The 15,412-nt window shown below is 41.9% G+C and overlaps 1 protein-coding gene and 1 long non-coding RNA gene across 2 annotated transcripts; one reads left to right on the top strand and one right to left on the bottom strand.

Annotated features, from left to right (window-relative positions):
- Positions 1-8,461: 8,461 nt before the first annotated feature.
- On the bottom strand, positions 8,462-10,671 carry LOC111836996 (immediate early response gene 5-like protein). The gene has a single exon (XM_023798725.2). The coding sequence runs from the start codon at positions 10,502-10,504 to the stop codon at positions 9,611-9,613; it is 894 nt and encodes a 297-aa protein (XP_023654493.1). The 5' UTR covers positions 10,505-10,671; the 3' UTR covers positions 8,462-9,610.
- A 1,343-nt stretch (positions 10,672-12,014) lies between these two features.
- LOC111836997 (uncharacterized) lies at positions 12,015-13,768 on the top strand. Its single transcript, XR_002836545.2, has 3 exons — positions 12,015-12,037; positions 12,989-13,201; positions 13,490-13,768. It is a non-coding gene; the product is annotated as an uncharacterized lncRNA (long non-coding RNA).
- Positions 13,769-15,412: the final 1,644 nt, after the last annotated feature.

The raw sequence follows: 15,412 nt of genomic DNA, 5'->3' as shown, positions 1-15,412 counted from the left end.
TTCTTTCTTTCTTTAATTCTAGGAAGAACAAGAGCTTCTATTTTCTCACTGTTTCTTTCTTTCTTTCTCCCTCTATTTCTAGGAAGAAAAAAAGCTTCCTCTATACTCACTGCTTTCTTTCTTTCTTGCTTTCATTCTCTTTCTTTCTGTCTAGGAAGCATAAGAGCTTCCTATATTTTCTGATTTCATTCTTTCTCTCTCTCTCTCTCTCTCTCTCTCTCTCTCTCCCTCCCTCCTGCCCTCCGTCACCTTCCCCCCCGCTCCCATCTCTGTACCTTATGAGTGTACAGCCATGATTCTCCATCTCCCTGTGTCTTGGGGAGGTTGTGTGCAGAATCCTCCGCTCACATGAGTCATTTCCTTCCACCACATGCTGCTCTGCATCACAGCCTCCCTGAGGGACCCCCCCCCCCCCCCCCCCCCCCGCCCAACCTCCTGCTAGCCGGCCCGGCAGACCTCTTCCCTCACGCGAGGCCCTGGAAAGTCCGGCTGCAGGGGCCTGGCCGTCCCAGAGGGTGCACTGCTGATTCCGGTCTGGTCAGGGGGCTTCCCACAGCACGGCGGTCTGTGGGGGAGAACAGGATTGGGAAGCAACTATTTACAGAGAAAACAAATTCCACTTTATTTGGACGGATTGAATTAGAATCACTGAAGAAATCAACATACTCACATATCTTAATAAGGTAATATATAAAAAAAAAAACAATAATTTGATATAATTTACTAATTTGATTATTTTGATTAGAGAGCTGCATTTATCAAGGTCATTCAACTTGCACTACATAGATGCTAAACTTGGGACTGAAGGTTTTTCTCCAAAGGACAAATTCATCTCCTACAGAGGCACAGAGTTGGCTTTGACTGAGCCATATCCCCCACACTGTCCTTTACCAGAACTGATATCACTGACCATGCCAAGACTGTCACCCAAAAGCACAGAGGGTGATTTAGCATTAAGTAAAACCAGGAGTAGGTGTGGCCATCTTACAGGTCTACAGATCAGTGTGAACAACTGTTTAGGGCCCGTTGTGAAAGGACAGAGCAAAAGGAAGATTCACACTCTCCACGGGAGGTTTGGCCCCAGAAATTTCAACAAACAGATTAGTGGAGGTCTGCCTTTCATGTGCTGCCCCTGCAGAGTGTAGACAGAGGAAAAACTTCTGTTTGTGGCTGAAAATGGATGCCTCTTTGCAGGTAAGGACCAAGGAATGTTCCACTCAGTCATGGAAGGTCCTAACCGTACCCGCCTTGTCCAAGGGGTTGGGGTTGGGGTATGGGGCTTCGTGTGAATGGATTTCCCTGAATAGGACAATGAAACCCAACAGCTGTTACCTGCAGGAATGACATACTGTCAAGCATTAGGTCACACTGTTACAGTCCACAGTTAATGTGTTATCAGATGAATGTGGCAGCACTATACACAACATATATGGTTTAATCATTTCACCCTCTTCATACATCTCATATATTTTTGTTTCCCCATATCTTGTAGCTAATTCTGTGCTTGTGCCGATGTAATTTAAACATGTATCACATTCTTCTATTTGCATTACGATTTGCTAAATGAATAAATATAAATAAATTGTACATATGTTGTTTAGCCTCAGCGGCATCACATTTACCACTATACTTCATTACAGAACACAGATCTTACAAGAACCTAAATTGCATTCAATGTATTCCACTTGTTTGGCAGATAAACTTATTATTATGGGTTTTTACATTGATCATGGTACATTGAATGATAAATTATATTTGAAACTTGAGCAAATGTTGAGGGGTTTGGGCAGGGAGGGGTTAAGGGAAACGGAGGGAGGGAGGGGGAACATGTTGGACCCCACCCCCGACTCCCAGGCTGCTGGTAGGTCCTGCAAGCATAGCAGGGGAAGCTGAACAGCCCCCCCTCCCTCCTCGGCTCCTCCCACTCTCCCACAACACTACCCCCCCCCCCCCCACACACATCCTGCAGGCCCCTGCACAGCCACACATTCCGATCCCCCACCCAGGCCAGGCGCGCTGCCTGCTGCAGTCACCCTGCACCCTCAGACCTGTTTCAGGTGGTGCTCAATTTCTGTTTATTTCACAGACACTTTTATCCAAAGGGATGTGCATCTTTGAGGAAGCAGTTTGAGTCCCTGGGGCAACTGGGAGTTAAGATCCTCCCTAACTCAGCAGCCGAACGGTGAAATCACTCTGCTGAGTGTAGGATTTGAACCAGCAACCTTGCGGGCACGGGCACAGCACCCTAGACCTGCTGAGCTGCAAGACGCCTAAATAAAATATAGAGATAAAGCAGTTAGCAAATTGGCTCAAGACATGGGCTGTTGGTCCGATGTGGGTCCCTGCTTTGGTACCGCTGGGGTGGCACTTAACCCTGAACTGCTTCATGATAAGTTGTATTGAAATGAAAGTGTCTAGTGCAAATATTAACAGGAAATGTACTGTTTGTTTCTTATTGGTCGATGTCCCCACATGGTCACCCTACAACAGCTGCGAGTGCCAGTGTAACTTGGCTGCACTCGTTTTTCTTTCGTTTTTTTTTTTTTGGGGGGGGGGGGCAGTTCAGAGATGAGACTGCATTGACAGCACATTGGATCATTTTGGTGAGGTTTATTGTTATATTTCTTGTTGCTTATCAAGTATTGTCCATTGAGACCTTCATTCATTTTGGTGAAAGATATTATGCTTTATGTAACAATATAAGAACACTATTTTTCCTGCTAAAATTTTAATGTGTCCAATAATACAACTGGATGCATTTGCCCTTAAAAGGAAACTCCATAAATCTTTTTGTTTTCAGTGACCATGATTGTAAGATCATAGAGCAGGCCTACAGCTCTGGAAAAAATTATGAGACCGCTCTATATTTTAAAAAAAATCTGGATCTGGTTTAATCCTGTTTCTGCTGGCAGAAGGCTACATTGTCAGGCAGGTTGCTTCCAGGCTGAATATTTCTAAGACAGCAGTACACCAGTGAAGCAGGAGACACTGGGAACAACGAAAAACAGCAAGGCAGAGGATGGAAGTGACTTTCTAAAGCCAGAGATGACCGTCAACTTATCCGACAATGCCTCATGGATCGGAGGGTGACCTCAAGTGACGTTCAAAAAGAATGGGAAACATTAAGTGGTGTGAAGTGCACTGTTAGGACAATTAGCGCTGTTAGGCTCCTAGAAGCAGCACTGAAGACCCATAAAGCAAGGAAGAAGCCCTTCGTCAATGAGAAGCAGGGAAGAGCCAGGCTAGAGTTTGCAAAAAAAAAAATGTATATTTTACACAGGCGCATACATGTAAATTGAGAAATGAGTGAAACTGAAAATTTTGCTGTGGTCTCTTAATTTTTTCCAGAGCTGTAAGCTCCTGTGATTGGAAGGTCGCCGGTTCGAGCCCCAGACTCAGCAGGATAGTCTATTTATAATTTCTTATTAGTTAAGGTGAACTTTTTTGCTTCATACCCTGGTGGATCGTGGCTGGCTTCCTGGTGAGTTTTCCACCATTATCTAGTCTCTGTTCTTTCTCTCTTTAGCATTGTTTCCCACTTCAGTCCTCAGGGATCCGTGGACGGTCCATGTTTTTGCTCCCTACCCCATAGTCCACATTTCTGCTCCTAGGTAGCTGGGAGAGAGCAAAAACATGGACTGTCTGTGGGTCACCGAGGACCAGATTGGAAAACACTGCTTTATAGAATAAGAAGGTTAAGATAACATTAGGATTACGCCCCCCCCCCACCCCCCAGCCCATCTATATACTACAACACTGAGATTTTGCTCTATCAAGATGAATTAAGTGTGGCAGAAAAATAATAATGACATAAATGCAAAATTCCTACTGTCTAAACAAACCGGAATATAAATCTGTCCGTGTATCAGAGGATGACTTTTTCTTTTTTTATTATTATTATTATTTTTTTAGAAAAACAAAGCACCGGCTCTGTAAAACAATTTTCTTTAAAATGCAGGATACGGTCTGGTGAACAAAATCAGCTTGATGTCATTCTTAGACTGAACTGCCCAGTAAATAAGAAGTTGTGCAGGCTGCTTAAGGTCTTTCTTGGGATATGAACATGCTGCTTCTGGTGGATGTGCGCGGCGCCATTTCTGAGACGACCGTGGAAAGAAATCATTTAAAAGAGCAGCAATCCAAATCTTTTAGCATCTCCTCGCTTTATGAAGGTCAGCCTTTCCTCCTTATGTTAAACCCTAAATCCAGAAACATTCTTCCCACTAGACAACCATTCTTGGGGTTGTACCACAGATAAAGAAAGGTAACAATGATTTTGCCCTAATCAAACCCCCCCCCCCCCCCCCAATTCCGTTCATGTCCCTCTGGTATGTGCTCCAGCGGACCTTCACTGGGATATATCTAAGCAGGACTGTAGGACTGTCCCAGGGCCGGAGAATGTGGGCCCGGCCTAAGTGAAAACGGCCCCCTCTGGCCCTCATTTGCATGACAAATCCAGCACAGGCCTCTGATTTCAGTGCCACATCCCTGCATTTCAGCTCTGGGTGTCAGTGCGGGACATTAAGCGTGACACTTAACAACCATATGGGTCTTTCTGGAGTTAGAGCTTATGGTAACTAAAGATCAATTATGATTAAATACTTCATCCCTCCTCTGTTTCAGTTCTGTTCTTTCCTGTAACCACTTGTCCTACTCAGGGTCATGGGGGGGGGGGTTTGGCTAGAGCCTTTCCCTGAATCACCACATCATTGTAGGGCACACTATCGCACCATTCACTCCACACACACACACAAGCAGCCCAAGTCCCAGAGGCAAAAGTGCTAACCACTGCATCACCCATTACCCTAGAACTCTTCACAGCATATATATGACAACATACAATGCAAACTAATCCATGTCGCTGGTTAACTTTGGGTTCATGCTCAATTACACTATCTAGTTCAGGACATTAGTATTCATGTCAATTCAATAATAATAATAATTATAATAAATATTGTGCTCCATCCTTTATCCATCCATCCATCCCACTTTATTATTATTATTGAAATCATCCTCATTACAATCCCGTCACCATACCTATATACATCTGATCCAAGTCTGACCCAAATATTCAGGTTAAACCTCATGGCTAATTGGTCCCTATTTTCCTATCATTAAAAAAAATAAATTTACAACCGATATTTTAATTCCAACATTCAGCATTTACCCCAGTGATACTGGTATAGCTAACAGTGAATACACAGCAGGAATACGGTTTGTCGACCCGGCAGCTATTGTCATTGTAACTTTGACAGCAAGTAGAAGAATTAACAGTTTGCCAAAGTTTCACATTTTTATGGAGAAAAACTTGACTTATCTCCTTTCAAAGAGGTGTACTTTATGTTGAGATGGACACATTTGTGTATTGAATAATTATGACTGTAACTGCTGTACACAAACAACTGGTATTAAGTTCCCTCTAACAATAAATTATACATCGATACTAATTACTGACAGTCGTTCCAATTATCACTCACAAATCTCAAAAGACCGCCCATGTCAAGTAATTTTACATGTTTAATCCACCCCGAATAGCTATACACACTTTATTTTTTTGTATGTGAATTTACCATAGGCCTATTGATCGCGGCGGGAGATTTGTCCCAACAGTAAACAGCAACAAGAAAGCCACTCAGGTGTGTAAATCGGCACGAATCTCTTTGTTTCTCAAATGCAAGCCGAGTTTGAAATGGGGCTTAGATCCAGCGTCTAAATCTGTAACTTCATGGTGTATGTTACTCCTGACACCGTCTCTTTTAAAATAATTATCTGTTCTTTTGCAAGCACTGACTAATGGTTGCATACATAATTGTAAAATATGCTTGAGCTGTTGCCAATACTTGTTCCTGTCTGGAACGAGAGATGAATATTTCAAATGTTTGATTTGTCTCTATTTTCTGTACATTATTGTTCTAATGTGCCGATCGCCTGGAACACGAAGCTGGCTTTGGACGGACATTTGCATTTATGAAAATGATATCCCATAAAGTCGGAACGCCGTCTCCCACGACTAAATCGTACGTTATATAAACGCCTGTGCAGTGAACATCTCGCATCGAGCATCAACTTCACCACCCAGTGTAACCCAGAACTTCCCGGCATGGTCCGCTGCTGGTTCCGTATTGCCTAGTTCTGAATCTATTTATCTTTTTTACAAACTTTCAAATGTGACCGTTTTACTGTTAACTCTCTTTAGAAACCGCACAGTTTGAGCAGCATGCAAATATCTTTCTGCCCGGCTCTTTGCCTGTAATCATCAGGTAACATCAAGACAACATCTGAAGCCACTATATATAGTAACATAATCGCAACGTTTCCAGTACTTGTTGGGTTTGGGTGTAATAAATCGTTTTAGGCAAATCCTGTAGCTTCCTAACATACTATGGTGCATGAAATTTTAAAAATTCTTCAAATGCGTTTTTTTCCAAGTACGCGTGTTTAATAACGGGTATTAACAACACACGCGGTGAGGCGGGGACGTTGCATGATTGCTGGCATGGTTTTTGTATTCGTACGACCCGGGATACTAGGACAATCACGGCACTTGTTTGGTCACGGCCTCCCACCTTTGCTTTAACGGGCCACAGTAAGTGGCAGCTGTGATCCTGGGGCACGCAAAACTGTTGCATTGTCCACACTGCCCCTAAAAGATTACGCGGATCTCAGCACTCTATTTAAATGCACAAGAAGGCCGTCCTTTATCAAGGCTACCACAGGCGATAAGTGCGGTGCAGTTAGAAGCGGTTGGAGTCGTCTGTCGAGAGTTATCCTGGACCTGAAAAATACAACAAAACACAGTATACCTTTATTGTTTCATGGAGGAAAGGAGTCCATTATATATTAATTGTATGCTAGACACTCGGAGTATGAAACTGGTTTTATATTTCTGTTGGTTTTTAAATTAATAACCTTGGGTTTACTGAAAACCCTCTCAAGACCCTTCCTTCTAACTGCTGGGTTAAATTTCAGTCTTGTCGAAACAAGACGTGGGGTTTTTTAACGGGAGTGGCTTTTGGGTAAAATGATAACAAAACGCAGAACCACAAGGAGGCGCTCATTCTACACCAATGAACTTGTAATACTCCGCTATTTATATATATATATATGTAATTTTCACGACAGGAGAAATTGGAACATTTTAATGGTTCATAAATCCGAATGCTGTGATTGAGAATTAAAAAAAAAATACATTGATCGAGAAATGAATTCAAACGACAAATAAACGAAAAATCGTATCAACAAGGTCAGCTTTCAAGTAGGTACAAAATAAGCAAAATCGGTTCGCAATGAAAAAAGTGAATATGTTTTTAAAATTTTAAAAACTGTTTAATGGTTCGTCGGCACTACCTTCAGCATTTTTTTCAGAAGAGGTAGATAAACTATATTCGAGAATCATGCACAACGGGCTCTTCCTTAAATTGAGAATATAAAGCATACAGACCAGCAAAAATGGGTGTATGGTCTCAATATAAAAAACAAATAATCTTCGCGTACAGTAGACTCTTGTAACAGTGCTGATGTTTTGAACGAACTGCGGTAAATTGTTGAAAGGAGTTGGGGAGATTGCGAGCTGAAATACAAACGAGAGGCGGGAGAGAATGAGGGGGAGGGGGCTTTAGAAAACAGCGTAGCTGGGGTCAGCCGGAGGTACGGCTATGCAGGCTCAGATACCTTCATTCATTGATTTTGAAGAACACCACCAAGTGGCATATAGCAGAGATAACAAACGGCAAGTCGGATGAAAATGTCCCATCCGAAAGTGCGCTACATGAACGGAATTGTGCGACCGTGCATGCGCCAATAAATGCGACTGACGTCACCTCTGATGGATATTTTTTTGCGTTTTTATCGTTTGCGAGCAATTTAGATGCTCTTTAATCAAACACTAAGGGGGCATCTATATTATCAGATTTATTTATTTTGATGGAAGAAATTCACACGGGCCACAGTTAACGAAATTAGTGGAGTGGCAGCACTAAAGGCATTGCAAATTGCAAATACTTATTGAATTAAACGTTTTACTCTGTGGTACAGTCATACACGGTGGTAGGGATAAATTTAAGAGAACCATCATTTTTTGGTTTGGGGTAAACCCATGTTGCTTGTAAAAGGGTCTCAGCACCTTACTTAGACATTTATCATAGTATCAAAATCTTGCATTTGGGGGTCAGCTTCAGTGCGATTGCTTGGAAAGGAAATTTTGACAGGATCCACGACCTCTTCTATGGTCATTACAGTGATGTGGTCCAGCAGATAATATGAACAAGGCTCCAAATGGGTCAGAAATTCACACATAATACTTGGACAGGGCTTCATGGCTCATGTGTAGGAAGTAAGAAAAAGTTAAGTGTAGGCAAATACAGTAACCAAGTTGTAACTAGATCCAATTAGGTATGACCTCCACAAGAGACCCATGACAGAATATTCTTTTTCAGACATAAAAAAAAATGAAAACAGTAAGTATTTAAAGTTTTTTTATTAAGATTATAAATTTGGACAAATATTTCTAAAACAGTATTACCCGGTGATACAATTTAATATGCACAAAAAGAATACCAACAAAACATGGAGAGAACGTCTGGTAACGTCTGTATCAGGACACATAGTGCTAATATGTGATGGTGCATGGCTAAATTATGGACTTGCCTTTTTAGAACAAAAGGTCTGAATAGAAAAAAATGAAAACTCACAAAACCAAGCAATGTTGGCATTATGAATAGTTTCGAAGGCTTAGCCGACAAGTTGTTCGAGATTGCAGTTGTATATGCGCGTGGAGCTGCTGGGGAGGGGTCGTCAAATTGCCATTAAATTACCTGGTCGGATTGAATTATGTGTGCATTCTGGGAATTGTAGTGGTATAGTAATCGCTCCGATTACAAGTGCGATGGGAAAAGTGACACAAACTACGGAATACAAGCAAAACTCATAGGACGCCCAACATCCTAACGTACACAGTTCATCAGAAAGCAAACTGCATACAGAAAGCACGGCCGCACTAAAATACAAGTTCAACGCCTTTTGCTACTGTCAATAACAAGTATTCACGTTGTCTGCGTGCAATCGGGCGGTGAAGAGGATTCAGTTTTGTCTGAAGTAGAGTTCATATGCCAGTGATGTTCAATATTTAGTACCTTTCTACACCAAGGAAAGGTATCACCGTACCACACTGCTTACAGTAGGCTATGAAACATTTAAACCCCCACACGCAAAAGCCTCATAAAGATAGTCCTCCAACTGAACCGAGAATTGTTCAATTTGAATCGTGTATTAGAGCAAGACAGTATCAAACATGAAATAAAAGCACGAGAAACTGTCCGCGAGCAGGCAGTCACTTTAAATGTTTGCAGCGACAGCCAGCAGTACACATTGTGTTTAAGGCAACGAAATCAACTTGGACACAATCCACAACAATCATTTTAAAATGTTAATATTGTCGACGTTTTCGAATCAAAGGAAATTCTGCACATCACTCGTGGTATAATACTCCCCCTCCCCATTTAAACGAAACTCAAGCTGTTCAATGTTTAATTTTTTTCTTGCAAAAATAAAGTCAATTTGTCTTAAACTTTTCTTACAATTCAATAAAGCATCTGTTCTTAATTTCAGAAATCTAAAAAGCCACAATGGCTCTAGTCCACGCGCCAAGGCTCGCCAGGGCTTGCGTGCTACAAAACTGTCCGTTCAAAGCCTGCTCGAAGTCCGCCTGCCTGTTCACAAGCCCCGTAAACCCCGACCCGAAGATCGAGATCAGGTTGGAGATATTCGGCGTGTCCAGCTGCTCTGCGCTGGGGAAAGGACAGTCCTCGAACCTCGCCCTTTTACACGGCACAAAGTCCTGCAGCTCCTCGGGCTCGGACGCGTAAAAGCCGAAGTCAGCCTTTCGCTTCTTCGCCGGCGGTTGCGCGCCTTGGCAGCACTGCTGGAGCGCTGCGCAGCAGTCCTGGTGCAGGCACCCGTTCTCCACGGTAGTCACTACGTGGGTGTCCAGGTCCAGCACAGTTGTTTTGCTGCAGTGCATACTGGCTGTCGGCAAGAAATCGCAGCTGGAGGCAGGGTAAGCCTCGGCGCAACAGCTCCGGTAGAAAGGGGAATCTGGTTCCTTGCAGAGCTCCACGCTTTGGAGAGATAAAGGCGCAGAACAGGCGCTCGCCACTTGGGTATGCGCGGGCTGCGCCGCTGCTAAATGACTGGCCGCGCCGCAGAAGCTCGCCGGTTCGCTCCCGGCTCCGCAGCACTCCGCGCTCTGCTCCTCACACTCCTCCAGCGGGTTCAGCTCCTGGATCTCATTGCAGACAGTCATCACCTCCTCGTACTGCTGCATCCGGTAGATCTCCGCGTACTTTTCGTTCATGTAGACCTGCCTGGCGTTCCTCAGCACGTACGAAACCAGTAGGTTCTTGTGCAGCTTGATCCCCCCTCGCTGCGTCCTAGAGTTGTGGATTTTCCGTAAGGAAATAGAAATTAGACTTTGTGCATCCACCGCACACTCCGTCACGCCAATCATGTTTGAAAATGTGTGCTTTTCCTCCTGCTTTCTAAAGAAAACTGTCTTCCCTTCAGCAGAAATCACGGTGTCTGGTCCGGGGGCGACGGCTTAAGTCAGGTCTGTGGAGTAACATTGAATACAGCTCTCTGGCCCCCTCTCTGTGAGAAAGCAATCATTAGCCTGAAATCCTTAGCCAGACTATATATACTCCGGGTTTGTCTCCGCCTCCAAAATATTACGCCAATGGATATGGGAATCGGACCGTGACTGACGTGGGTTCCCCGCCCACAGGAGCACTTGCTATCCAATCATAAGGAGGCGGTTCTTCTGTACTATTCAAATACTAAACTGACTTTACCAGACTGGAATGTTCTCATGACGCGCAAAGAACCGATGCTGAGTGCCTAGTCAATGGGTAAATGTGAATTTAAAGCACATTTTTTTAGCAACTCGCAGAAACTTAAAAGGAATCGGCATTAAAGTTGTTTAATATATTTTTAGATGTTTGTGCAATGTATGCCATTTTTCTCTGAAAAATATTTTATGGAAGTACACGTAAAATTATTCCGTAGTGACATTTATAACGTTCTTACTTTAAATGGGAAATTGACAAGTAAGATTTTAAAGAGCTTTTGGTTTAAATAGTATTAAGTAATTCATTTAAAAAGTCATATTTGTTTAGTGACGTTGTTTCAAGTAGATTGCAACAAGCAGATATTTCACAAAATATCATAGGTAAAAAACCCGAACTACTTTTGTAGTCTCCTGCAACTTTGCTGTCATCATATTTTCTATATACCGTAGTGTGAGACACCCACGTCTACGCCATTATTATATGATGAATTATACTTTCTTAATTATACGCTGGCTTGATTTCCTCCTATCCACGTGTATGGAATTGGATGTTTTCTTGTACGAAGCTGAAGTTATAGAGAAACAATTTCAGACATGTTCGACAGCGTTCAACCCAATAAATGTGCAAATGTCGACACATTAATATTATTCTGAATTGATTTTTAATAGTTACTTTGCAATATATATACTGTATATATATATATATATATATATATATATATATATATATATATATATATATATTAAATATTTAATCAGCGGTAAGTTTCACCTTTTTAGGTTAAGTGGCTTTCTGGAAGTTACAGCACGTGTCACGTATCTTTATGTCTGTGGTTCTTTCGGTTGAAAATGGATGGTCGACTTTAAGACAATGTTTTTATTTGTTTTTAAACACAGAAATATACAGCATAACAATACCTTAAACTGTCATTGGGTATCTAATGTAATTACGTGTACACAGTATGCTGGATGTCTTCTCGATATTTTCCAATTAAGTTCTTGTAAACATAGTCGTGGAGAGTAACATGCAGGAAGCCTGTAAAATACAGTAAAAGGTAAGAGTGGCACAATGGATGGGCTGTGAGTCTGAATCCTGAAGTTTATTGAGTGTGCAGGTTGTGTCCATGTTTTCATTCTGTTTCTTCCAGGTAACTGGATTTCCTCATTCTCCTCAGGTGAACCGATTGCCCTTAGCAGGTGTGTGTGTATGTGTGTTGTCCAGTTATATAATGTTCCCACGATGTGATAAAAGCCTGTTATTTGACGTTGTGGGGATTATTTTTCTTGGTCCCCACAAGGGGAAATTCAATTTTATACAAATCTGTGACTGTAATCAAAAAACAAAAAATGCCAAAAGTCTTGTATTTTGTTTGTTTCCTTATGGCTAAGTTTAGGGCTGGGTAGGGGTTAAGGTCGTCATTGCTGGGATTCAGGTTTTGCCCTTATAAATGAATGGACAGTCCCCACAATGATATGAGTACAGGTCTTTCTCTCTCTCTCTCTCTCTCTCTCTCTCTCTCTCTCTCTCTCTCTCTCTCTCTCTCTCTCTCTCTCTCTCTCTCTCTCTCTCTCTCTCTCTCTCTCTCTCTCTGTGCGCATAGGTGTGTGTGTCTGTCCGACTGTGTTTTTCAGAAGGGGGGTTTAAATCAAAAAACCCCTATTTGGATCAGTGAATGCCCGGAAAGAATGCAATAAATTAATTTCAATTTTGTAATTAGGTAACATATACAGACAAAATACCCAGAATGTATGACTTTCCATTCTTTCTAAATTTTAAATTTCTAAATTTTCATTTAAAAAAATGTTCAGATACAAATGACCCCTTTATATGTTTGGTTCATCATATTGTAGTGTAATATAAAGAGTATTATAGTATTTTATATGTAATTGTAGTGTAATATAAAGAGTATTATAGTATTTTATATGTAATTGTAGTGTAATATAAAGAGTATTATAGTATTTTATATGTATTTATATTTATTTTTATTTACCAGGCACTTTGGTCCAAAGTGACATAAAACTGAGACAAATATTACATCATAACATATGTTCTGTGAAGGAGTCACCAATTTTAAACACCAGTTCTTTTCCTGTGGTGTCCTGTCTGTCCTGTGTACTGGCCGTTCTGCCTTGCATCGTCTGTGATAGGCTTCTGGCCTCTCTGCGACCCTGATCAGGATAAGCAGGTTGAAGACGGATGGATTGATGGAGGGATAGATGGATGAGTGGACAGACAGATGTGTCTAATTGCACTGGCATCCTGTCCGGAGTGTACCCCTGCATGATGGCCTGTGCATCCTGGGACTCCAGATGGATGGATGGATTGTGGTTAGAAATTGTACCGCGGTACATGACTTAAAGGTGAAGAACACCATTTAATCCGTTTATTTTGATACCAAGTGTTACAGATGTTCTCCGTGTGTCATGCAGGATTCCTTCTGCAGACCAAAACATGCAACAAGCATCTTTAAATTGCCCGTAGTGAATGACTATGTCCTGTGATGGACTGGCAAATCATCCAGGGTGTACCCTAGCCTTGTGCTGTCTGGGATAGTCTCCAACAACCCCCCCCCCCAGTCCCCATGACCTTCATCAGGATAAGTGGTTAGAAGATGGATGGATAATCTGTCACCATCTCCGCCTTCAAAGCATTTCCTCACATGGAAGTCATGGAATGGGAAGAGGGGGACGGAGCCATGATGTAGGAGCACCGCACGGTCATCTTAAGTGCTGCCTCTGATCTCCGCGAACATGAGAGGCAGGGGTGTACCGCCTCTGCATCTTAACAATGCCTGGGAACAAGAACGGCCTTCCTTTGGCTATGCGTCGAGGGGTGAAATCAATAGCCGCATATGTAAGTAAGGCAGCCTAGCGAACTGGAAGGGCGATAAACCCGTGGGCCCAAGGTGTGCAGAAGTGGACGTGTAATTCGTGTGCCTCTAAGTCCAAACAGCTGAGGTTTCGGGTTTTGAGGTCTTTGTGGTCTTGATCCTCACTTTCCTGTGACAGGATATGCTAGAATTTAGCCTAGTAAGATCACAAAAAATGCTTGTGATTTTTACGCAGGTCTTGCTGATATAAAATGCACAAACACAATGTTTAAGGAAATTGTATTTAAGGAATAGCTTTTATAAAGCATCCAGGCCAAAGGTAAAGATGTCAAGTATAAATGTGGTTGAAATGTTTCTCTCCAGCTTCATGTGGGATTTGTGATTATGCAGCAGGCTTGACACTGACCAGAGATCAAAACTGTATCATCGCAGTGTCTCCAGTTGAGCAGGTAAGATGGTCCAAAGTTGAACCAAATGTGTATGACTCCAAGCGGTGATATGACTACAGTAATACATTCACACAGACACAGTGAACTCCACAGATATCATTCCACCAAAAAATGGTCATATATACCAATAGAGGTGTACTGGTTTAGCTCTTAGCTTGCATCTACATTTACGTTTATTTATTTAACAGATGCCTTTGTCTAAAGTGACATACAAGCAAGGCTGATATTACATTACAAACATACAGCTGTGAAGGACACAACCAGGCAAGTGTAGTTAGACTGAGCTTCCGATGAATGACCAGTAGCAAGTGAAAGTTAAAGTGAGCACCAGAGCAAGACTATAGATTACAAACATAGCAGGAAGCTAATGAGAGAGCTATTCAATCACAGACAAGTGCAAAAAAGGGCATTCAGGATACGCCTGAGACTACAGAGGAATCACAGATGAAGATAGGACAGGTCAGTGGTTGGAGAGCTAGCGGAGGTGTTCCTGGAACAGATGATCTTGAAGGTTGAAAGGGATTCTGATAACCGGAAGTTAAGACAAAAATATCACTGTAAAAGATGTAGTCTCATTGACATTACATTTAGTACTCCACGAAATTACATAATAGATTGCAAAGCTGATACATTTACTCAATCTTTGTTCATTTTTACTAAATCGGGAAAATTGTGATTTATGTAAACTAAAAAAACATTAAGTAAAGTCAAAAATACAAGCAGTATCAATACATATTATTTGTTTTATTAACCCTGTCAAACCACATAATCTTTTTGTTGCTATGATTACCTCTTTACGTCATAGTAAGTTACTGGGTAACTCAATTATGAAAGATTACAAAAAAAGAGATGTGAAAATGCGTCACATTGTGAAATTTTACGTATCACAATTTGGCAGAGACTTAATGTCTACTAAGCAAATGAGGTACTAATATGACTTTGGATATCACCTTTGCCACACAGCACAGCTAATAAAAAGCCTAACTGGACAAACATAACTACAGATTCACCCAGATGATGCTTATGACTCATGACCAAGATGGCGCACAAGAGATGCTGGTACTCAGATTGATATGGTCAGAAAGCACACAGAGCACCAATTCAACAGAGTGTGAGAAGCATGGCATTATAAATACTGACAAACTGAGTCATTACGCTCGTAGGTAATACTTTCCTGCTTGTGTTGCAGGCTCTGGTCCTGTTGGTGAAGCACATCAGGGAATTCTCCAGGTCACTGTGTGCCATCCACGTGGGTGGCCAACTTTGGTCAGCTGGCTGACGTGAGATTTTCA

This window comes from Paramormyrops kingsleyae, chromosome 7, assembly GCF_048594095.1.
Source record: "Paramormyrops kingsleyae isolate MSU_618 chromosome 7, PKINGS_0.4, whole genome shotgun sequence".
NCBI classification, from domain to species: Eukaryota; Metazoa; Chordata; class Actinopteri; order Osteoglossiformes; family Mormyridae; genus Paramormyrops; species Paramormyrops kingsleyae.
The sequence above is the reverse complement of the archived record's forward strand: the minus strand, read 5'-3'. Positions and strand labels throughout refer to the sequence as shown.